Here is a 24,323-nt window from a genome sequence, read left to right as displayed (position 1 = left end):
ATACAACTGTCAAACAACAGTGTATAGTAGGTTAAAATGAATCCCAGGTTAAAATGATTTCAACCTAGGTTGATTTGTATTTTCCTTTGTGACAGTGAACTACATGTAATCTAATAACTTAGCTAGTGTTAGTAAGAACAATTTGCAAATCTTCCACGTTGTTATAATAAATTATTGAATTTTTGTGATACTCAGTTGGATTCATACAGGTATTCTCTGCAAATACAAACTGTTACCTTGCCATCAAATAATCTTGATAAGTGATCCCACACTTACTGTACTAATATTTAAACAATATTTTATTACACAGGCTGTTTTGTCTCCAAACCGGCCCAATGGAGTCCTTTGTGGGCGCAGTTTACAAGGCTGGAACTGGGGGTTTAATGGCGCCAATGCGACATACCATGCTCTCTATCCTCGGGCGTGGACCATTTATTGCTTACCAGGGCAAAATATCAAACTGATTTGCCGACAGATCTCTCCAGTATTTCCTCATGATTACAAAGTAAGCGAAATGTTCAGCAGAGTATGTAATATTTAACTGCCATGTGTATGAATAATATTGGAATATTATGTAGAGACTTACGAGGATGGCAGAGGGAGGAGTGGGTCAGGGATGGAGGTACTTGCCACAAGTTATGGAGTAAGATGCTTAAAGTAACTATCAGAATCTTGTTTTGTTCATCAAGGTGGATAACAAAGAATCAACTGACATTTTCACACCTTACATGAGCAGTACAGTCATTTGAATCATAAGGTGTTCCCAGTTCAACCAGGACATTTATATAAGAAACGTTCTGCAGTAGCTGTAACTGCATTATCATTTAGCTGCTGCCACCCCCTCCCCTCCCCACACAAAAAAAGAAAAAAATAGAAAAGAAAAATACACGTTAACCAAAACCCCTGTCAATCAGAATGTGCCATATAGAGTGTCCCTTCCCTACCCTTCCCTACCCTCCCTAGGGAGGAATAAGGACCAAGCTCCCCAGTGGAATAAAAACTTTATTAAGGGGCTTGTTGATAAAAAGGGGCAAGTGACGTTTTTAATTGTTGTTTTTTTTTTAATGTCATTTTTGTGAACTTACAGCTGTTTTTGAAAAAGATTTAGGCCTATACTTGTGGGCTGAGTGGACCATTACCAGCTCTTTTGTAAATAGTGTATGCTTGACTTACAGACTATCCAAACCCATTGCATGTGAATTCTATTTTGCAGGACACAAGTCTACCTGTTGCTGTATTTGTTTGGGAAGTGATAAACAATAATGATGAAGAAGTGGAAGTATCAATCATGTTCTCATTTCAAAACAGTGATGGCACTCCAAATGAAGTGTCCAGTGGCCATTACAATCAACCATTCACATGTAAGATTGGAAGTCATTCCTCAAAGGAAAATCATGTTCTTGATGAGGTAACAGGAGTCCTTCTTCATCATCAACACCCCACACAGCCGTACACATTTGGGATTGCAGCCAAGGCGCAGCATCAGGTAGATTCATGTTGACTGAACTTTAAACAAAACTTTCACGTAGCTGTGATGAAAGGGCTTTTGTGGAATAGTTAAATTGTGAGTACTGTTTGGGGGATTCTTCCTTTGATCATATTGTGGTTTAAATTTGTTCTTGGTTGAAAAATTTTCAAACCTCTTTGACTAGGATTGAACAGGGTGTTTTATACAGTAGTTCTTCACGAACATAAGCTGATTGTGAAAAGTGTGTAATTTTGTATAATAAAATACAATTTTTTAAAAACAAATTTTGTTACATTTTAATTTTTTATTTTACTCAAAGACACTAGTTTGTCAAGCTACACTTAAATTCAAGTTTTAATAATGTTTATGTATGTGGGGCATCATGGATCTGTCATCTTGGATTTCTAGATTTCGCCAAAACTTCAGGAAAGCTCTGAAACTAAATGAAAAAGTAATCATAATCGCTAAGAGTGCTGCTGCTTATTGCCTGTTGTATTAAACTGTGTAGGCTGGAAAAAGTGCTGTAACTGTGACAACAAAAACTGCATTTGATGCACAAACACCTTGCAGAAGAGTGTGGGAGGACTTAATGGACGACGGAAAACTGAACTCTGCAACAAAAGGTACAAGGAACATGTTTGTTTTATCCTCAATAAAAATATGGTTGGAAGTATCCTTAAAAGCCAAGCAACCATCTGTCTGATAAAAGAGAACTGAAACCAAAAAGTGTTTTATTTCAGTATTTAACAGTACTTTTTGTTTTCACTTCTCTTTGCTCTATGATATGGATGGTTGCTTAGTTATCATATAAAAAAGTATTGTAAAACGCAGTTAATGGAGCGTGACGCTCTTGAGCTCTTGGTTGTTACTGTGTCAACAGTTAGCATTACGTAATGCAAATTGGACATGGATGTACTTTTACTCTCCTTGTACAATACCTATTCTTCTAGCATGTTGCAATACTGTCTGTTACATTTATATCCTTCGTTTTGTATGGCTAAAAGGTATAAATACCTCTATTCATGTCTCGTTAGGTGCTACATGAATCTCTTGTGTTCGATAGTACTTTACTTGCCATTGGCTTAGTCCAAGACATATGTCTAACTATGAAAGGTCTAGTAAAAGTCCACATATCACTCACTTGCTGTATTACCTACTGTAAGGTCTACCTTTGGTGTCTCTATTTTGTAATTCCCACCCTTCCCTCCCTTTTTGTTGTTGTTTTCCTATAAATTTGGGTTCAACTCTCAAGCTCGCATTCGGTTAAGTTCCCCAAGCTTTCTGTTTTTAGGCTATTTTTAACTCTACAACCTTGAAGCTCATTATATGCTTTTTCCAGCGCGTGCCAGCAGAGTCGGCTTGTAGCGCTGTGGAGTATTAGGCTTGAGCTGGTTTTAAAAAATGCTCTTTGCACTATATGCTGGCCGGAGGTTTCAGTTCATAGTGCCATGGAGAGTTAGTCTATTAGATTGTTTTAGTTTTGGACCTGCCTACAACTTGTCCGATCCAGCGCTGGTCATTAATGCAGTTAATAGCGCTAGGAATCGTCTGTCAAGCCAAGTGGTGTTCCCCCTTTATGCCAAACATCATGTTTTTATTATTTGTCTGCTGAGGTCTCTAGACAAGTTAACTTTATGGTAATGTTAGGAACTGCTACATTAATTGTTTATTTGTTACCTGGATACATGTGTGACATTCCTGCTATTTTACTACTGCATAAAATAATTCCACACAAGGGTTAATGCCTTTTTGGCTTGAATAATTCCCCCTTTTTTCTACAATACAAGTTTCTAAATTCTAAGTGCGACTTCTGCTTGAGTGTGTATATTATTGTGTTACCACACAGCGCCCAGTGAGCCATCCAAACAAGAACAAACTTTCTGTGCTGCAGTGGCAGCAACAACCAAAATACCATCCAAGGGGAAAGCAAAACTGGAGTTTGCTCTGTGTTGGGACAATCCTGTGGTACATTTTGGATCTTCAAAGAATAAACACTACAGGTAATATGGTAAATGCTAGACACTTAATCATTAAATTGGTGGCAACTGGTTCAAACAACACACAACAGGGCAGCAAGTCAACTTCTCGTGTCTGAACTGATGCCCCTAAATACAAGAGGATGTGGACCCAAATAAAACTAATGTGTATAATTTTGCCTCAAAACCAAATTGCTTCAAATTAAGCAAAGAAGCAATAATGGTATTAAAAATATACTGTAGAGCAGCTTTCATTATGAGCATGGGCAGAAAGTCAGTAATAAATGTTATTGAGAAATTAACCCACATTATTTTGCACATGCGTTTCAAGATTGGACTGAAAAGCAAGGACAGTGCGATCCTGTCTGTACTGTTGAGTAGAGAATTCCATGCATCTGTAGTTGTCTCTTAATCTCTTTTGATTTTTACATGTACCTTTAGGTTTTATACTCGCTTCTTTGGTCGTCATGGCAATGCAAGCAAAGCTCTGTGTTGTCATGCTCTGGCGCATTACCCAATGTGGGAATCCAAAATAGATGCCTGGCAAAAACCAATCTTACAAGACGAGTAAGTTCATTTTGTGTTTCATGGAACAAAGTAAAATAAAGTAGCTTGTACTGTTAAGACTGTTGGTTTACCCATACTTATATAAATGCATTTTAAGAAGCAAAAACAATATTGATGAGAAACTAAATTATATACTTGGATGACTCCAAACGAGTATTTTCTCTTTCTAAGTGTAAGTACAAAGGTAACTGCTTCTTTGGTAAGTTAATGCCTGAATTTCTCATTATTCTGGGATGCCTATATACATATGACATGTAGAACACAACAAGTTATTATACATTTTCACTCAGTCTTTTTACATATGGGGTCATAGCCAATTGAGTAGCAACAAGGGTTTGTTGAGAGCTTCAGTCTGATCCACATCATTTTTATTGAACTGATGATTGTAAAATTTAACTTTGCTTGAACTTGGGGCAAATAAAGCACATCAATATTTCTTTCTTTCTTTCTTTCATTCAAGTTATACAGTGTATGAATAGTACATGACATGATGGAAATTAATTTACTCATTTAATGCAACTGGTTTTATGACATTTTCCAGCTCGTTACCATCTTGGTACAAGTCAGCACTCTTCAATGAGTTGTACTTTGTTGCTGATGGAGGGACCATTTGGCTGGATGTTGCAAACGCCACAGAGAACAACAAGACTCCCATCCCAGAGTTTGTTAAGGAATATGGCAGATTTGCATATTTAGAAGGTATAATTTAAAACAAATGATGGATCAGAGAATTAACTCAGCAGTGTATGGTGAAGTACCAAAGTGAACCCATGAATTTCCTAGTGAGCGTTAGCCATAGTAAAGAAATGAGAAACCACATAAAGCAAGAAACAAATATTTGATCTTGACTGTTGCTCTATCCACTGAGATATAAATGTGTGCATTTCATTATTTCATTATACAGTCTGCAGAGTTAATTAGTTGATTGATTGATTGATTGATTGATTGATTGATTGATTGATTGATTGATTGATTGATTGACTGATACACTAAATGAACACTTGGTTTTATCAACAGAGTTGATAAGGTAATTTGGCCACCATAAAGGAATCAAGGACGGTGCCTACTATTGTTACTGCGCATACGTTCTGCGCATCTTGAGATACTCGGGTTTCCTATGGGTGGTGCCTACTAATACAGGGATATTTTTGTGTGGCTTAAAACCATGCAGAGAAAGCAAAACTTAGCAAGTGCTCTTGGTATCGAAAAAGAAAATTGGGGGTAACCATGCATTTTTTAGAGACAATAAAGCTTCAATTTGGGGAAAAATTGCCATACATTGCTTTGTAATTTAGCGCCTTTTAGAATTATTGTTGCTTAATTATCACTAAAAAGTTCGTGGTTACCCCCAATTTTCTTTTTGGATTCCAATAGCCCTTGCTAAGATCTGCTTTTCCCGCATATAATAAACTGCGCAAAAAAATTCTGTTATTACTAGGCACCGTCCTTCAAGTGCTGATGTTTTGAACGTTAACCTGTATGTGGTTTATGTAGTGAGTGGTGGAATCCACTTCCCCGCAAGACACAACACCACAGTTTCTTTGAAAACTAACCTCCTTATCCCTTTGACATACAAAAATGATGTTTTGTGATCTGATATCATTTATGTAACTTTGTTTTACTCACAGGACATGAATACAGAATGTACAATACCTATGATGTCCACTTCTATGCATCATTTGCCCTTGCCTTGCTTTGGCCAAAGTTACAGCTCAGTCTTCAATATGACATAGGTTTGTACAAGTTATGTAGCATCTTTCAGATCTTTCCTCCGTTCTTTCCTTCCCTTTGAGTTACTTCCATCATCATAAGTACATTTTAGCGTTGGTAAAACCGCTAATTGGATATTATAATTTTCTAGCAGCAAAAAAAATAAATTGTGACATTCCATTCTGCTTTGAAATTTCAGATTTTCTTTTTCTCTTTTTTTGCACGTCCGTAATTCTCTTTTTCCTGGACAAGGGCATTTTATGTCTTAAGCCCTAACACGGTTTATTTGAGGTATAAAACTTCTTTTTATAAGCATAGGACACCGGACGTTCTTTTGTGCCAACCAGTTATAGTGTAACCTCGATTTTACGATATGGAAAGGGGACAGCAAAATCATATCGTTAAATCGGGATATCGTGGTAAATAACTTTTGCTGGGACACAAAATGTTGATCGTTAAATCAGGAATATCGTTAGATCGATGATCGTAAAATTAGGGTTCCACTGTATACTGCTATGTACAGAAGATTTTTTTGTAAACACAATCCATGCACGTCATGTTTATGCTAATGCTGTGCGCCTCTGGTTTTCAGTGACTTTCCAAGTGTTCAGATAGAGGGGATGAGTGCGAGAAAAACTATGATACGAACGAATAATAAAGATTTGAGAGTCAGTCTCCTTTTCCTTTATTATTCGCTGGCATCACAATTTACTTACTTTACGTGTTTCCCTACCGTCTGAACGCCTGAAACAAGTTAATTTGCAATGCTCTTACTATCATTCAGCATTTTGCTAACACATCATGCTTTAAACATCACGCCCGGGTAAGAAAGTTAGAGTGTTGAGTATGTCATGAGCATGGAGAAAGAAAAAAATCTTAGTATCTGACGGGACTTGAGCCTTTCACCTCCCACACACCGGCTAGTTGCTGAAAGTACTGAACAACTTCACTTCAGTTTCAGTTTATGTATTGTCTCACACACACAAATACAACATAAACAAATTAAACATTAACGAGGCAAGGTAGCCCAAGGAAGCCAATAAGGCTTATGTAACGGACTACCTTGGATACAGTGACCTTGGATACACTGACCTTGGATAATTCTGATGTAAAAAAAATTAAAAGTTAAAAGTCTGGGAGACTGGTGATGAGCTAGGTCATTTTCAAAGTTCATAAGTCACAAGTACACATTTTTTGGGAGTGGAGAAAAGCAATGTGCATCAAATTCAGTAACTGATTGTTTTCCACAGTATTAGATTTGATAGTTTAGGCAACGTCCATTCATGAAATGGTTACCGCGGCAAGTATTTTTCAATACTGTTACCTATCTAGTAAGTTTTTTTTAACGTTGTTATATTTTTGACATGCAGCTCAAACTGTAAACCAGGCAGACACTCAAGTGATGCTGACCATGATGAATGGACGGAACTGTCGCAGGAAGGTCCCTGGCTGTGTACCACATGATGTAGGAGATCCAGGTCAGTTCTGAAAAAGATGGGAAAAACCTTGAAACAAAATTTTGCAAAAGTATGCCTGTTGTCTCGTGTTTTTAAACGCCTACATGATCCAGAAAGGCTTTCAGATACTGAAAAACGTTGCTGGCCTTTTTTTTTCTTTAGGCTCAAAACAAAATACAATGTTTAAACCTGACTTAGTGTAAGCCCATTTTTTGGCAAGTATCTTGTACTATTAAGAGATGCCACAAGGATTCCTAAACGTATCACAGCCTTTCACATAAGAAATGCATATATGTTATTCACAGGGCATCCGTATTGGGAAAAACTGTGCCCGTGAGTATGGACCAAGGCAGCAGACGCAGGGCACAGTTTGTCCCTTTACGGACCAACAAGGCCCAGGTTTTGCAACAAGTCACACAACAAAACCACCCAGGTTCGTTGGCAAGATCAAAAAATTCTGCCCGCTGCCTGAACCAATCAGATTGCGTAATTTACAGAATTCAGCCCCCTCGCGCACAGAAAAAAAAAAAGTAAAATGTTTCAATTTCCGCAACAGGTGCAATCCGCTTATTTTGTATATTACGTACCAATACTCATCTCAGTACTTTTATCCGTTTTTGACACCATTAAAACCTTTTTACACTCAGTTAACTCTGCTTTTATTACGGTCTCATGTTGTTGTTGATGATTGATCTTCAGCTGAGGAGCCGTGGGAGAAAATCAATGCCTATACTATTCACGATACAGCACAGTGGAAAGATCTCAATCTCAAGTTTGTGCTACAGGTATGGCTAAACTGAAAACTCTATAGATTTGAATACAACATTGGTTAGAAATTTAATCGGCATGTTTTACACCAGTTTAATGGGTAAACTTTATTATTCCAGGTGTACAGAGACTACAAGGCGACAAAGGACACTCAGTTTTTACAAGACATGTGGCCCGTGACAAAGGTAATCCAACCATACACTGTTACACAAGTTTTCTATTTCTTTTTTTAATGTGTTTTAAAGCATTAACGTTAATCATTCATTGCATGGTGATCTTTCACTGAAAGATACAGATGAGCCTAATATGGTGAGCCTTGTTGTGTAATATTTAGCATGGTAGTTTGTTTACCTTATTTAGACGGTGATAAGTAAGACGCTGGTCTATGATACCGATGGAGATGGCTTGATAGAAAACTCTGGATTTGCAGACCAAACGTACGATGCGTGGCCAGTGACAGGGCCAAGGTAAAAGGAGAACTACCACTTTTGTTTTGAAATAAACGTTAATTTGCGTAGTAAAACAAAGAGCTGTAAGAACAGTTGCAGAATTCTTAAACTGACTTTATATTCACATACGGCATTGTCACAACAAACCGAAATAGATGTAGCTCAATGAACCAATCATAACTTGAAACATAAACATGCTACCAGTGCGTTCAAGTGCGGGAAAACGCGTTACTGGTGCCAAGCGTGGGGAAACACGCTACTTGTGCCAAGCGCGTGAAAGCGTGCTACTTGTGACAAGCGTGTGAAAGCGTGCTACAGGGGTCTAGCAGACTGAATGGGATAGTGAAGGTTACAAAGCTGTGGCCGAATCTAACAACTATGAACTTTGATTCCAGTGCTTATTGCGGAGGCCTGTGGTTGGCATCTCTGCGAGTCATGCAGGAAATTGCCACTATTTTGGGATTTCCAGACGAGGCAACTAAATACACGAAGATTCTGAACAACGGAAAGAAAGCTTATCACTCTCTTCTATGGAATGGTAAAATGCTACTCGTTTTTATATGTTACAGTAAGGGCAGTTTTCAATTTGCCAGATGAACACTTAAACCAATTAAAATAAAACAGCTAAGGTAACTAGAAAAGCACGACACAGGACTCGACGGGCATGGAGAAACTGGCGACTAGCTCAAGGAGACACTTCAATCAAGTGAATTGTTTTTAGTTTATTGTTTCTATGTTTTTTTTTTACGTGACTGCCTGAGAAAACTCCACCTTCGCTCGAGTTGTTAACATTCTCAAAGTTTTCCATCCGGAGCTTTGTAAAGAATGTAAGTGAATACAAGTTACTTTTGATGAACATGGCATTTTTAGATTGTATAATTTCAAGAATTTTGTATTGTATTCATTGTTGTGTAGGACTCTACTACAACTACGATAGCAGCACCAGTAAGTACAGTGACAGTATAATGGCTGATCAGATGGCAGGACAATGGTATCTGAAGGCGTGTGACCTTGGACAGTCACCCACTGACCGGGTAAGACAGTAATGGTGATTGTCTGCGTGAAATCTTCCGCCTTATAAGTACGTCTTAGGCAAGCGTAGAGAATGTGGCTATGCTTCGCAGAGATCGTTAGAACGACAATTTTCACCTAAACTCGAATAGCACCCTCTCCTATAGGTGTTGTCACAAAGCCTATCATACATCATAGCGTCCTTTGACTTTTTGTTGCATTAGAATAAGATTGTTGTGAACAAAAAGACACTTTTTTGAGAATTTCCCTGTGTGATTCAGTTTTCGATGGAATCATCTGCATGCGTAACTGCAAAGTGTTTAATTCGGACTAAACTTTGGTTATAAGGTAAATGTTATTTTGTTAATCCAGCTGACAGTTTTCTCTTATTTTCAGGTGTTTCCAAGAGAGAATGTAATGAGTGCCTTGCTGACAGTTTACAAGTTTAATGTGCTTCAGTTTCAACATGGGACCATGGGTGCTGTGAATGGCATGAGACCCACTGGACAGGTATGATCACCAATACTGTTACCATACTGTCATCTGGATTCAACCATTGTTGTCATACCATTGTGGCTCTTCCTTTTATAGCTCTGAAGCACCCTTTGCCGTAGCTTGGTGGTTCCATCAATTTGTAACCATGCTTAATACTATAATTCAGTTTAAATGTGGAAGTAACGGGCTGGTTATAATCCCTTTACTTTATGCACATGTTTTTGCACCTGTTTTTAACAAAAAACTCTACTTTTTATACTGGAATCAGATGCAGCCTTTGCGTGTGCAAAACATTAAAAAAAAAAAAAAAACCAGCCAATTTCTTCGAATTCTGCTTTTGCGAATTCTAATCTGTGAAAAATTTAAGGTATCTGGGAGTTCTTTTGTCAAGAAGAAGCAGACCACTTTGCTCCTCACCCCCCAGTGACAATACAAGGGCTTTTTGAATAATGTTGCGTCAAAAGATCGTCTTTTAACTGTAGTTAATGGAAACGCAGTTGTGTAATGGTTAGAACCTCGGGTTTGCGGTTGTAAGATGTGAAGGTCGGTGGCTCAAGGCTGCGTTGGTCAAAGAATTGTGTTGTTTGTTTCATTCACTCCACCTTTCTGTCTCCACCCGGTTGTTTAAGTGATTACTGGAGACATAAGGTGCTTACCATTTACATGGAAAACCCGGAAATTCCAGTTGGAAAATCAAATGGTACGCATCATTCCATTTGGAGGACTTCTGAAATTATGGGCTTCTGGTCAAAGTGATGCAATTTTATCACTCCTTTCGGGATTTACAGCTGATGTTCATACATTTTGCATGTTATCCATCTTCGGTTAAGACAAGCTAAATCATTTCGTAGTTATGCCGAAAATTTCCATCCAGGTGGTTTGCTTAAATGGTAAGCACCTCTAGTAAATGGTTTGGGGTCACCCTTCTATGGTCTTAGCATTGCACCACGGGTAGGGTAGTAATATTACTGGAAAGTACAGAAAAACCCAGCTGCTTTCAGTCTGTGTGCGACCTTACCTTTCTATCAACTTTACTGATATGTTATGACAGTTGAACTTTATATGGCTAAGGCACTTGCACTTTTCATTTAATTTCTCAAAAGGTTGACACGAGTAGTCTGCAGGCAGAGGAGGTCTGGACCGGAGTAACATATGCTGTAGCTGCTGCTATGATTCAAGAGGTACTGTATCTTGTTTTGTGGGAGTGTGGGAGGGGAGGAGAAGGGTGGAGCGGGGCTGAACTTCCCACTTTTATTCTCTGTGTTCACGGATCCTGTTCCCTCCTTGGCCAAAATAGAAACAGTAAGTAAATATATACAGCGAGACTACATACTAATACAGCTAATCAGGAATTTATTATCCAACGAAACCTTTTGTAATAAGAAACAAGGAGAGCTATGAGAAAAGGCGAAATGCGATCAGCATGCGCACGCGCGTTAGGAATCAAGTTTTCTACTGCATAAAAAACCAACAAACTTGGAACATTCCTGCATCACTTCACACTTACTGGCCTTGTCGTCTCCGATTGGATGATTAAAAAGCTAAGTTGCATTTTGATTGGTAGAGCCTAGCCATTATTTTAGTTTTGTGTATTCTGTTGCGCGTTTGATCCGTTTCACGGCTATATCATTGGAAATTAAAATTAATTCGAATTTTAGCATGATGAAGAGTTTTATTTTTCTAGGGTCTCGTTGATGAGGGCTTCAAAACAGCCAGCGGCATTTATAACACTTGTTTTGAGAGATTGGGAATGGGTTTCCAGACTCCCGAGGCCATTGTTGCTAATGGAAACTTCCGATCTCTTGCGTACATGAGACCGCTGAGCATTTGGGCCATGCAGTGGGCGCTGGAAAACAAACACAAGCTTGCCGTGACGCCTGCCGCCCAGGGCGATACCGCTGCTTCGAGCCCCGACTATTCTCAATGTAATGGTTTTTGTAAAGTATCCAGTGATAGTTCGACATAGTTCTACAAATGCACGTATTGTATATATATTTATTAGTATTTAGCATTCATACAATTTACATAGCTGTACAGAAATATGTTCCGTGCCTAACGAGGTTAGTTTACTTATAGAGACTGCCAAAAGGTGTTCTTTAAGTTATTAACAACGCCTGAACAAAGGTGCTGAGCATTGAACTCTTTTCATACACACACAAGAAACAAGTTCTTTTTGTATTATTCCCTTTGACGCAGTTATTTCCCTTATTTAATACAAGCTTGCACTTATTATAGTCTCGTTTAACATGTAACTGTCTGTCATTTCCATGAAGCGGGATGACAGAAATATTACAAAGTATTGTAGGCTCGTACTATCACTAAATTGAAGGAATTAATTTATTCAAGAACTATAATTTCAGTTTCATTTAATAATGTCTCTTGTATAAAGTTACAAGATTTTACATTTTGAAAGCAAATATTCTGCAACGCGAAAATACATATATATCATGGAAACAGTGCTTACCTGGTAACACAGTTGTGTATCAGTTTTATTCCTATACACCCATATACATGTATCTATACAAGTGACTTTGTAGTAAGAAATAAATGAAAATTTGGGTACAAATACAAATTGTTTTTTCAAGGGTAAAAAGAGTTTATTTTAAGAGTCATAGGTCAGAAAGGAATTGGTTATTTTATTTTGTGCACTTGAATTCATATTTACAAAGCTTAAAATGGAAAGAATACAAATGTCTGTGTTAATACACAATGCCAGTATTTATGCAGATTGATCTCTCTGCTTTCAAGACAGGAGGCCTTATTCTTCATTTAGAGGTCGTGTACAGGTAGACAACTCACGGCGTTTTCACGCTAGTTTCTTCTATGTCGGCGATAACGCACTTGTTTACCTAACATGCTGGTCATGTGTACGGAAGATAGATTGTCCTGTCATCACTAGTGGTTAAGCGGAGTTGTTTGTGTATATATTTTTAGTAAGTTTGTGGATCATTACTTAACTGTTTTTAAGATTTCAATCAAAGATGATTTACTGTTTTAATATAATATTTCATTGTTAATATATTTAGGTGAAGTCAAGAAGAAAGCTTGATGATCATCAGTTGTAAAAATGCAAAGGTACTAATGGGTGTGATATCATCATCGTCATGGTCATCATCATCATCATCGTCATCATTAGTATCAGCAGAAGTATCATTATAAACATCATCATCACTTCTCTTCATCCCAGTTTGGACATAAGGCTGTAATGTGTGGTGTAAATATAGAAAACTACAATATTTTAGAATATCAGTTAGCAAAAGTAACATCCCAAAGGAAAATCGTAATGACCCAGAGATTATATGTAATACAATGATTGACACTCGAAAGGGAGCAACCCTCACCCAAAACCCAAACAACAAATCGATCGTATTGCAATTATTGTATTGGAATCATTTTCCTTTATTTGCAGTTTTCTACATTTATATTACACCTATTGGTGCCTTTGCATTTGTACAACTGATGATAGATGTAGTATATCCGAAACATGTCTTGTGCAATGAAATTTGTAATTATTATTTTCAAGAACAAAGCATAGTATTGTTGGTAGTCGAAGGAACAAGTCGTCACGTGTCAGCTAGTCTATATTCATAAGGCAACCTCGTAATGAGTGTTGGAAGTTCACATGCTATTTCCTTATTTTGGTCAAACAAACAATTCCTAAATAAGAAAGCTGTATCGAGAGGGTAATGAAACCAGCTGCCACCGTCATGTTTTGGAGATTTGCAGTGTGAAGCCCGAGATTGTCAACTTGTTTGGGGTCTAACAACACGAATTTGGTGGTGTTTGTGCGCCTAAGTGAATGCAGTTATAACGTGTTTCCAAATGATATTTTACACGAGGTAATGGGGAACTTAAGCAACAATGACGGTAACGGCAACGAGAATCCCACAAAAGATTAGGTGTAATGAGCATAATAGCGACGTGTTTTGCAATAATTTCAATTCATGCTGTTTAAGCCAAATTCAAGGTTTTGTGGAGTGCGTTAACACACGACTGAATGTTTTTGTTCTCTTTTCTAACTTGAGCGGCGTTCCTTTTCAATTTAGTTCCTTAAACAGCATGAATTGAAATTTTCGAATGGCGTTTTCCTTGGCGTTGCCGTGGTCGCTACTTACGTTCCCTGTAGAACGCTGCAACGCCAAACCCATTTGGCCAGACGGTAGAAAAGATAAGGGTGCTAAGTTTACTTGGAACGAAAACAGTGATTTAGTTTCATAATGTTGATATGATGGAAATTGCAATAAAAATAGTGGAAAGACACAAAAGCAAAACAAAACAACAACAAACAAACACAATATGTAGCAAAGGTTATAAGTTTCCTTTGGTCAAGTGTAATTTATATTTTAAGGTTAAGGGGACTTTTATTTAGCTTAGTGAAAAACTAAACGAATTGTAAAAAATTATATTTAATACCTTCTTAATATATTGAGACACTCCAGATTTGTGTATACACTGTGATTGCTGAAATAAAGTTATCTATGAGACTTGGTACAGTTACCCTGGTAACGCCTCGCTGACTGAGGAACCCGTACATTTTGTTTACCATTTAACGTTCCACTCTTGACCCAGCAGAAGAACATTTGAAGGAGAGCTCTTCTTTGTGCGTGCTAAAAGGAAAACAAAAGAAAAAAACAACAACAAAAATATTTACGGCTTGGGCTCTGTAATCGAAAATGCCTGGAAACAATTTCATTCGAGAAGTGATCATACAGTTTTCGTACGAAAATTCCAGATGGTCATTCGTCAGTTTCCGTTCAGTTACGATCACCTTACATTTTACGCGCATTTTGTCGAGCTATTTTTTCAGCAAATTGAGTTTCCCAAACGGAAAGTCTTGTGGTTTATTTTGCTCACACTAAAGCCCAGCAATTTTCAGACACAACTGGTCAGAGTTTGTTATTCAGGGCGAAGTTTGCAATTTCCCACCGCTCTCACTCTTATCGTTATTTAACAATTAGACGGCGAGCTGGAGGTTTCTATCGGCTGATAGTTGGCGAGGGGCGAAGCCCCGAGCCAACTATCAAAGGCGATAGAAACCGAGAGCGAGCCGTCTAATTGTTTTAGCATACCTCAGTGATCGATCTATGAAGCAAAAAAATCTTTTCATTTTATAAATTTTGATATATTTGCAATGATGCATGCTAAATCGCGCGCGCTCTGACAAACTGCCGTCTATCGATCGATAGGCGGCACCTGTGTAGCCAATCAGATTGCGCGTTACGCGACAGTCGGTCACTGAGGTATGCTAATACCTCATCAAGTCTACATTGAAAAATCGAAATGAGCAGGCATTGAAATGGTCCCAAGATCTTTGATCTTTGATTAGGGGCACGTATCTCAATATTCCACTCATATTTTTCAACTGCACGTTGTTCCTCAGAACTGGATTGAACCCACACAGTATATAGAACCCTTTGTCAACCAACACCAGGCTTCCCATCCGACGAGGGAGGTTTAAAGTGACTATGAAATGCTACTCATCTGTTGCCACGCTATACACTTGGCAGGTTTTCAAATCATTATCGCAAACGCCCACACTTCCAGCAATGAAAACCTTTTCGCGTGTACCAACACCAAAGGCTAGACGCGTTGCTTGTTGTAAATTTGCTATGCCCTTCCATGTGCATTGTTCTGTGTCCTATCTTGCGCACTGGGGAAGAGATAGCATTTCAGTGTTATGGACACCACTAGATGTTACTTGATACCCGCCAATAGTGTATACAACAGCCTCACGCCAGTTAGGAAGATAAGGCAAGAACCAAGGCACGACCAATTCGTGTAAGGCTTTAATCAAACTGGGATACAACTAGCGACCGAGTCACAGTAACAATATGGCGGACGCCCGGCTACGAACAACAGATAACGCATGCTAACTCATAGTACCGCTGACCGGTACTGGCGTGACTTCTTTTTTCCTTTTTTTTTACATAGCGTGGAAGCAAGAAAACTGGAACCAAAAACATAGAGGAAAGTACATAAAAGCACTACTTTAACTCTTAAACTGACTTAAACGTCACCGATCAGTAACAAAGGCTATAGTTCAGTATCATAATCGTCAAAACGCGCAGGACGACGTCTAGTGCGAGATGATCTCCGCAGGCCAGGAGGGTCGGGGTCTGCTGGAACGACTGCCTTCTCCAAAGAGCGGTCCTCAGGGCAAGATGGCTGGGCAGCTGTGTCGTCCATGATGCGGTCAACAGAAACGGTGGGAGCAGGTGGTGTAACACAGGGAGGAGTGTTAGATAGATGCTGGGCTGAAGCAGAAATAGCATCAGGGATGTCAGGCAGCGAGGGTGGGGGGTGAGGTGTGGTATCAGGATCGTCTTCGTCATCTGAGTCATGGCCGCGACACTGGCGAGGAGGATGTAAGGGATCAGCCAAGTCGGAAGGGACCTTGAAGCACTCAGTAAGTTTGACGTGGTAAGATGAGCTGCGTAATTGGGATCCAATGAACTTTTTGATATCACAGAGTGGTGGAACAATGGCTACAACCAGGTAGCGGTCGCGGGCTCGAGACTTGTTCCGATCGGAATGAAGGTACACCAGGTCACCAACATCAATTAAAGGAGTAGGACGCCTGCTGTGCAACGGAGCTTTGGAGCGCTCACTGTGGGGGTGGTTGAATAGACGCTGCTCGTGCTGGAGGGCAATTAAATGGTCGTCGGCAAGGGGTAACTGTTGGTTTGAAAACTGGTCCCGCTGTGTCCACATTTCTCGCGAGGATAGGCCACGTGAACGGATACGAGAGTTCAAGGCAGAAGTGGCTACGGCGAGAGTGAGGGGAGAAACGGCACCGCCTAAAGGCTCCTGGCGGAGAAGTTCTGTTTCCAACTCCTGGACTGGTCTCTCAGCTACGGGATTCTTGTTGGGATTTTTGGCCTGACCAAGCTCAATTGTAATTCTATGCTTCTTTAAGAGAGGGTCGTTAACGAGAGCCTTAAAGCCAGGGGCAGGGTCAGTACGGATCACGGCAGGTGGGCCATCCATAGGGCGCAGTTCTAAGCAGAGCTTTACAATGGCGTCGCGTAACGTTTGATGACGCTCGTCTTCAAGAGATACACTGGAAGTGTAAGAGGTCACAGTCTCGCGGAGGACAAAGATGAGCTGGCGAGAGCGTTTGATGACGTCTGCGGCGAAGGACCGGCCAATAGTGTCGGGTGGAGAGGAAGTGGACTGGTCAATACGTGCGATTGGAGAGCTGCGGATTGCTGCACAGGAGTGGCACCCATCAGAAACACGAGAGACAGCCTTGTCCAGATCGAAAGCGTATAGATAGCGTTTGACAACCATTTTCAACTGGTGACAGGACGGGTGGCTGAGTTGTATGTGGAGGGAAGTCAAAAGGCCGTCCAAAGCTTGGCGTGGGACAACGATGCACTCTCTAGGCGGTGACAAAGGTTCATGACGCCGCACAGCAAGGAGGCCATCATCTGCAACTGACGCAACTTGTAAATAACATTTGACGTCCTTTATGTTTGTGAGCTTTTTGGACGGTCTAGTACCCTGGACGAGGTGAGCGTGGGTGCGGCGTAGATCTGGGCACTCAGACTGAACGGTCACCCAGGCAGGTCGGCTGGTAAAGGGAAGGCGAACATTGCCTTGGAGGATATCTTGAACAGACACGGCTCGGACAACAGTCTCTGGTCCGAGAAATGAAAGAGCACACCTGACAGGTCTCGTTGTCACAGGCGGCGGCGTTTCGGCTTGCGAAGTCTGACGGGAGGATTGCAGCGCCGGAGACGTGCCTGACTGATGCTTGGTAGCGACTCACGACAGACAAGAAGGTGGAGACGCGGGGGCTGGCAGAGAACTCACCGCGACAGAGCTTCTCATAGGCTTGAACGCAGGGCTTACTGTCAGTAAGAATGCAGGCCTTTTTGACGGACTGGATAAGATACGGGCTGAAGTGCTTAGTTGCTGCTGCAATGGAGAGGGCTTCGACTTCGCACGGAAGCCACGTTGTTTGGGAGCCCCGTAACTTGGCGCTGAAGAAGCCAGAGACACATAACTTATCTCCGCGCGTTATGTAGAGGGTGGCACCTATTCCAGGGTCCCGGACGGCTCCATCAGTGACAATCCACAACTGGTCCTCGGGTCTGGGTAACGTGATGGTGAGTGCAGAGGAAAGAGCGTCCTGAGCACTACGGAATGCGGCCCTAAGATCATCGGTCCTGAGAAGGACGGCCGGCTGTCACAGCATCCAGTGGAGCAAGGTAACTTGAGCACCTTGGAATGACACGGGAAAGAACTTTGTAAGCGCCAATGAAGGATCTCAAGCGCGCAACAGTGTTCGGCTCGGGGTACGTGGCGAGGGTGTTAAGACGGTGGGGACTAGCAGAGAGGGAGCCAGCATTCCAGATCCAGCCGAGAATAGTGGTAGTTTTGGGACTGATGATGGTCTTGTGGGCGGACAAACGCAGGTTGCACTTGTGTAGGGCGTGTAGGACCCTCTTCCAGTTGTGGAGTAGCTCTTGGGGTGTGTTGCCGCCGCAGTACAGATCATCAGCAATTTTGGCAACGGATCCATCTTGTAGTAGTGGGCATAGAACGCGGCACATAACCTCCTCAAGGGCAGTTTCCGATCCGGGCATACCCATAGCGGAACGAACGTAGACTCGTACTCCTTTAAACGGAGTGGCGACGCCGCAATACTTCATGGACTCTTTAGCCAAAGGTATTTGGTAAAAGGCACTTGTCAGGTCTGTGACGATGATATGAGACCACTGGGCGATGCGGCGCAAGGTGGAGTCCACGTCAGGCAGCAAGGATGGTTGGGGTTTACTGTACCGGCCTACGTCAGCGAAGGCAGTGAGAAGACGAGAACCGCCGTTCGGCTTTTTTACAAGGAAAGAAGGGTTCAGGCATTCTACAGTGATACCAACATCTTCAGGGCGCTGGAAGACACCAAGCTGCTCTAGGTGGTCGAACTTCTCTTGGAGTTCCACGAGCTTATCGCGGGCATATTGGGGGAGGCGGCCTTTCCGCTGTGGGGGCTCGACAGGACCCATGTTGACCTTTGCTTGGTAAGGACCTGCGGATCCATTGTAACTTGGGAACTGAGGGTCAAATACGGAGTCGTACTCACTGAGCAGAGATTGGAAGTTGGCTCTGACAGCCTCAGGGAGAATGCGGTCTGGGTCCACCTGGACGGACGCAGAGTGGCAAGCGTGAGAGGGAGGTAACGGATGCTGAGTAGGAGGCTGACTTGATGGTGGCTCCTCTTTTGGTTCGAAGACAGGGGTGACCTGGCAGAAGTGTTCGTGACGCTTAAGCAATCGAGGTTCGGTTGACAGGTTTGGTATGCGGATTGCCCGCACAACACTGAAAACGACACCGGGTTGCAGCCACAGCTGAGAGGGCTTGAGATTACGTAAACTAGGTGCGTCAGTGCGGGGTTCAAGTGCATACTCTGAGTCAGGGGGAGCATCGTCTGGGAGCTGTACTTCCAAGTATTCTCCGGGCCAAACAGTCTTGGAGGGAGTAGGAGCACGGAGAACAAAGGCTCTGCGGACGGTTGTGGGAGGGCTGAGAGGGGCCTGGGACCCGTATGTGTAGGTGGAGCCATTGCCAAGTAGCACCTCTCTCTTGGCAGGCCGGACGGCAACGTCGTTTGCCTCCATGAAAGGGGTACCGGCAAGCACTTCGACGTCAAGATCCTCGACGACAAGTCCCTCGAATGTAAAGTCTGTGTTGTCGCGGGTGAAGGAAGTCCGTATCTCTCCGACCACCTGAAGCTGAGAAGAGCCATCTGCCTGCTGGACAGACTGAGCACTTGATATAATTGGACACCCAAGACGTTTCGCGGTGGAGTGGCGGATCATATTTCCAGTTGCCCCGCTGTCAATGGTGATACGTACAACACGGTGACCATGAAAGACATCCATATAAGGAGATTGACGGGTCTGGACACGGTAGGCAACAACGTCAGGGGTAGGCAAAGTTGTTTCATGACAGGGTGGATCAGGATCACGGTCGTAGGTGGTGTCTTGTTCGTCGTCCAGTATGCCGACGATCTGTCTCTCTTCTACCATGAAGCGCCTGTCGTTGTCAGGGAGGAAGGTACACTGACTGAGGAAATGGTTGGTGTTAGAGCGACCGGCTTGCTTGCATAAGGGACAGACCTTGTCCTGACGGGGCGATCTAGTGTGGATCTTAGGGTCACTCCTGCCGCCCGGACGGGGGCGACGAAAATCATCAGCTACCGCGGCACGTAGAGTCTTAGCATCATCTGAAGCGCGGATTTCCTCGAGGAGAGAGCTAAGTGCCTGAGAGATCTCGGGTTTAATTGAGGCAAGGGTGCGAGACCTCAACTCCGTGCCGTAACGTTGCTTGACTAAACGAGGGAGACTGGGGTGAATGAGTCGCAACCAAGCAAGAATGACAAAGTTTTCTAGGGTAGGGGTTAGTTCCTCATCCTCTGTAACATGTTCGCCATGGTGAGTTAAACCGTTAACACGTAGTAAGGAATCTTCCACAAAAGCCATGAGGCGTTGGTACAGATCCTCAGGGCGCTCATCCGCTGCGAGGTGTATGTCAGAAAAATCGATAAACTGTGCGCCGGTGGCTTGGAAACCAAAGTGCTGGCGAATAGTTTGCCAGATGTATTCGAGTGACGTTGAATTTTTCACCAAAGTGCTTCGGGAAATGATAGGGCAGTAATTCGCAATCTGACCTAGCATCAGCTCGAGAAAGTTGACTTTTTGTCCACCGGTGAGGCGTCGAGCAAGAGGTATGGAATCACCATCGGCTTCGAGTCCTCGAAGTGGTTGGGCTTTGGTCTTTTTCAACCATTGAACGCCATCGGCTAGGAAGGGAGCGAAGTTGCTGTCCAATGATAATGTGTAAAGCAGATTTTGCTTCCAATTCTCGAAGCTATTAATAGTTTCCACCTTGGAAAGGCACCACTGTTTCGGTGCGCGGAGAGAAGACGCCATTACATACGAGGTAAAACTCCGGGACGTGTTTTCACAGCGAAGGATACACTGTTTTGGTTCCTGCGGTCGAGGCTTAAAAGTGACTTTGTACGGTAAAAAGGTGAGGCTTGGGTTGAACCGAACGCTGCCACCACGCCAGTTAGGAAGATAAGGCAAGAACCAAGGCACGACCAATTCGTGTAAGGCTTTAATCAAACTGGGATACAACTAGCGACCGAGTCACAGTAACAATATGGCGGACGCCCGGCTACGAACAACAGATAACGGATGCTAACTCATAGTACCGCTGACCGGTACTGGCGTCAAGACAAATTTCTATCTTATCAAGCCAGTGAGTCGGCACCCAAGTCTGAGGGAGAGGGGAGACTCTCCTTCCTGCTACGCGTGTTAGCCAGCGAGTCGGTAATCTCGAAAGCCAAGTCATGCTCTCACTTATTTTCTTTATTACTTCCAGCTTTTCAAAGAAGTGACTCGCTACTGAGAAAACATGCCTGTGAGCCTTAAATTCCTTTTCATCTTTCACCACTAAAGTCACATCATATGGGTTCACTGATTTATTATTATTATTTATTATTATTTTTTTTAAGGCGGTCTAAAATGCTTAGTATTGAGTGACAGACTTACCCGGTAAGTAAAAATAAAATTCGCAATGATTGCGCGGCTTTGGACGCCGTTTTTTTCCAATTACTAAATTCATCAATTGGGTTCGGCACACGATAGAAGTAGCATCTGGATCAATTATACTTACAAATAATTATTTTACCGTCTTTTTTTTCACCAGGCTTCAGTTGTTCAAAGAGCGGATAACTTTATCCAGCGGCTAAAATGTACCCCAACTAATACATTTTATCCGTTCGGTAGCGACTTTTCTGCTGGATAAAGTTATCCACTCTTTGAACAACTGGGACCAGATGTTACCTTGTCTATCTTTATAACTACTTCAATTAGCTATCAAAAAGCGAAAGTAAAAGACCGCACGTCATCTGCTTATTAGAACGAGTAACTCACATTGGCTCTTGTCAGAATACGATCTGACAAGATAACTGACATAAATTTGGGCCGAATAAAAACTCATTAGCATTTAAACACAACTTCCTCCCTTAAATGAGAAAACAAACCTCCATCAGTCTTCTTTTCAAGAAATTTACACTAAGGTTGTAGAACCAAATTTCTAACGACATCTGATTCAACTGACTTGGTTATTACTTGTTAGCAGGGCCATCAAACAGATTCCCTGTCGGTCATGAACGAAACGGACAAAACTTGCTTCTATTTTAATGTCAACTTGGACAAAACGAGGGAAGTTTTCATCACAAATATTCTAACATGTATTTTCAACTCAGTGTTTTCGTTGATAACTTGCGCGGAAAATGTTATCATCCTGCATGCGATTCGTAAAGACCAAGATCTTCATTCGCCATCTTTCATCCTTCTGTGCTGCCTTGCATTTACGGATCTTCTTGTGGGGGCGATTTGTCAGCCATTTTTGGTGGCATTCAAAATAGCCGAGCTTGTGGATAATTTTCCCACGTACTGTACGTTGAAAATGATTCAGAATGTATTAAGCTACATAACGTCTGGTGTTTCGTTACTCACTTTAGCTGCAGTATCCATTGATCGTCTTCTTGCTGTAACTCTTCATTTAAGATACAGCGTAACTGTGACTGTTCCTCGGGTATTTCAGACCGCTTGCTCTCTCTGGATCTTTTCAATAACAGTTGTGATAGTCAAGTTTTGGATGAAAACTGCGGACTGGAATGTTTTCCCCTTGGTTATATTGTTTGTCACACTTCTTGTTATAGCCTTCAGTACTTCTAAAATTTTTCAAATCGTTCGCAGACACCAACGCCAGATAAATGACCAAAACATGGCCGTCCTGAGTCTTCAGACCAACACGGTGAACGTGCTCAAGTGTAAAAAGTCTGCTGTGACTGTACTTTATATTTATTGTTTGTTGTTGATTTTCTATCTTCCATTTGGTGTGACAATGCTCGTAGAAGCATTTATTGGCTATACGAGGTCCGTGAAGATTGCCTATGACTATGTTAAAACTGTTGTTTTGATCAACTCGTTCTTGAATCCACTTGTGTACTGTTGGCGAATAAGGGAGATACGACAGGCTGTAAAGAATACTCTGAGAAGACAATAAACGCTAACAGGGTAGTGGACATGATTTCTTCCAATGTCGGCACGATCAGCTGAAAATTATGCAAATTTTCACCAAGTTGGACAAAAGTGGATCTCGATTTTGCCTTTGAGACTTTTCCCTGCTCGGAATAAAAAACAGGCTCTTGGGCATGTACCCCTGACCAGCTAAGCGAAAGCCGAGAGCTGCCGCACTTACGCAAGCGGGGACATAACTATATATTGCCAAGAGTGAGAACCGAGCGTTTTAAGCGCTCATTTTAAATCAATATGTTCTTAACGTTTTCAGTGTAGTTTTTTTTTTCTTCTTAATTTTGTAAATGTACACGTTTGTTTTAGATTGTTTCTCTCAATGAAGTTTCTTCACTTATTAATTCAATGTAAAGAAAAAAACATTGTTCAAGGGAGGCATGGAATATGTGTAAATATAAGATGGCCGGCACTCCAGTTGTCTCTTATTGGAAGAACAATTAATTTGCGCTAAAGCTTTCTAGTCAAGTACTAGATAGGTCTTATTCGTTGATGTATATCAAATTGATAGCGACCTGAAGGGACTTATATGGATACCTCAAGTGGCAATACTACAGACAGTGCACTCTTCTCGTGTCTACCTTTCGTGTGTGGAATGAAATTATCGCTGACTTATCGAATCCAAAAGAAAACATTTTCCGAGTTATTTCTGGTCAGTACTAGCTAAAATCCAGAGTGGGTGGGTTGGACAGCAATACTGATAAGTCCAAGAAAGCAACCGCGGACGTTTTTGTTCTGGTTTGGAATTCATTCAAACGTTTCACAGTTACATACAACCAAGGAGAGAAGACTAGAGAAAATAGGAGGGTTTTAGGTATGTTTTCGCCATATCGATCGAATTCCATTATATAATAACCTGCTTTCAAGCCGCGATTTGGCGCATTAAACCTTTCGCTCGCTAACATTTCAACTCCCGTCCGTCGCGTTCAGACGTTGGAAGAAAAACGTTGATTATCATGATATCGATGCTTTTCCGTGTGGTGAAAACTAAGTGAAAGAAGATCCGTTCAAAAGAACGATGATGTGTGAGACTTAATGTTAATATGTATGAAGGTAAGAAACAAAGATCACAAACAAACATGCCGGCGAAAACGTATGGGGCATAAATGATTGGAGAATTAAAAAGCAAAAATGCACCTGGGTATGCTAATGACAATGGAAGTAACAGGAGCTTTGGTCCAAGGTCTCCCGCAACCAACCTCGTTGCTAGGGTCTGTCCTTCCGCTAAAATGTACCACAAATTAAAAAAATATATATATAAAAAAGATCGTTTATGGTCATATTTTACTATCAGGGTATCCATAATAGCCAAG

General features: G+C 41.6%; 2 protein-coding genes and 1 pseudogene across 2 annotated transcripts in view; 2 read left to right on the top strand and 1 right to left on the bottom strand.

Moving 5' to 3' along the window:
• Positions 1–14,398, top strand: part of LOC146476868 (non-lysosomal glucosylceramidase-like) — a 20,943-nt gene extending 6,545 nt beyond the window's left edge. The window contains exons 5-20 of the mRNA XM_085113992.1: positions 311–505; positions 1,214–1,486; positions 1,977–2,091; positions 3,315–3,468; positions 3,886–4,011; positions 4,553–4,710; positions 5,640–5,744; positions 7,092–7,199; positions 7,878–7,963; positions 8,066–8,131; positions 8,307–8,413; positions 8,791–8,933; positions 9,311–9,429; positions 9,803–9,916; positions 11,005–11,082; positions 11,586–14,398. Coding sequence (XP_084970118.1) covers positions 311–505; positions 1,214–1,486; positions 1,977–2,091; positions 3,315–3,468; positions 3,886–4,011; positions 4,553–4,710; positions 5,640–5,744; positions 7,092–7,199; positions 7,878–7,963; positions 8,066–8,131; positions 8,307–8,413; positions 8,791–8,933; positions 9,311–9,429; positions 9,803–9,916; positions 11,005–11,082; positions 11,586–11,867 — 2,229 coding nt within the window. The 3' untranslated portion in view covers positions 11,868–14,398. The remainder of the gene's footprint in view (positions 1–310; positions 506–1,213; positions 1,487–1,976; positions 2,092–3,314; positions 3,469–3,885; positions 4,012–4,552; positions 4,711–5,639; positions 5,745–7,091; positions 7,200–7,877; positions 7,964–8,065; positions 8,132–8,306; positions 8,414–8,790; positions 8,934–9,310; positions 9,430–9,802; positions 9,917–11,004; positions 11,083–11,585) is intronic.
• Positions 14,399–14,546: 148 nt separating this feature from the next.
• LOC146476867 (uncharacterized) lies at positions 14,547–21,132 on the bottom strand (annotated as a pseudogene).
• Positions 21,133–21,955: 823 nt separating this feature from the next.
• LOC146476866 (melanocyte-stimulating hormone receptor-like) lies at positions 21,956–23,124 on the top strand. The gene has a single exon (XM_085113836.1). The coding sequence runs from the start codon at positions 22,079–22,081 to the stop codon at positions 22,982–22,984; it is 906 nt and encodes a 301-aa protein (XP_084969962.1). The 5' UTR covers positions 21,956–22,078; the 3' UTR covers positions 22,985–23,124.
• Positions 23,125–24,323: the final 1,199 nt, after the last annotated feature.

The sequence above is a fragment of the Pavona decussata genome, unplaced genomic scaffold (assembly GCF_977016875.1).
Source record: "Pavona decussata unplaced genomic scaffold, jaPavDecu1.1 SCAFFOLD_72, whole genome shotgun sequence".
NCBI lineage: Eukaryota > Metazoa > Cnidaria > Anthozoa > Scleractinia > Agariciidae > Pavona > Pavona decussata.
Note: the sequence above shows the minus strand (reverse complement) of the source record. Positions and strands in the feature narration are given on the sequence as shown.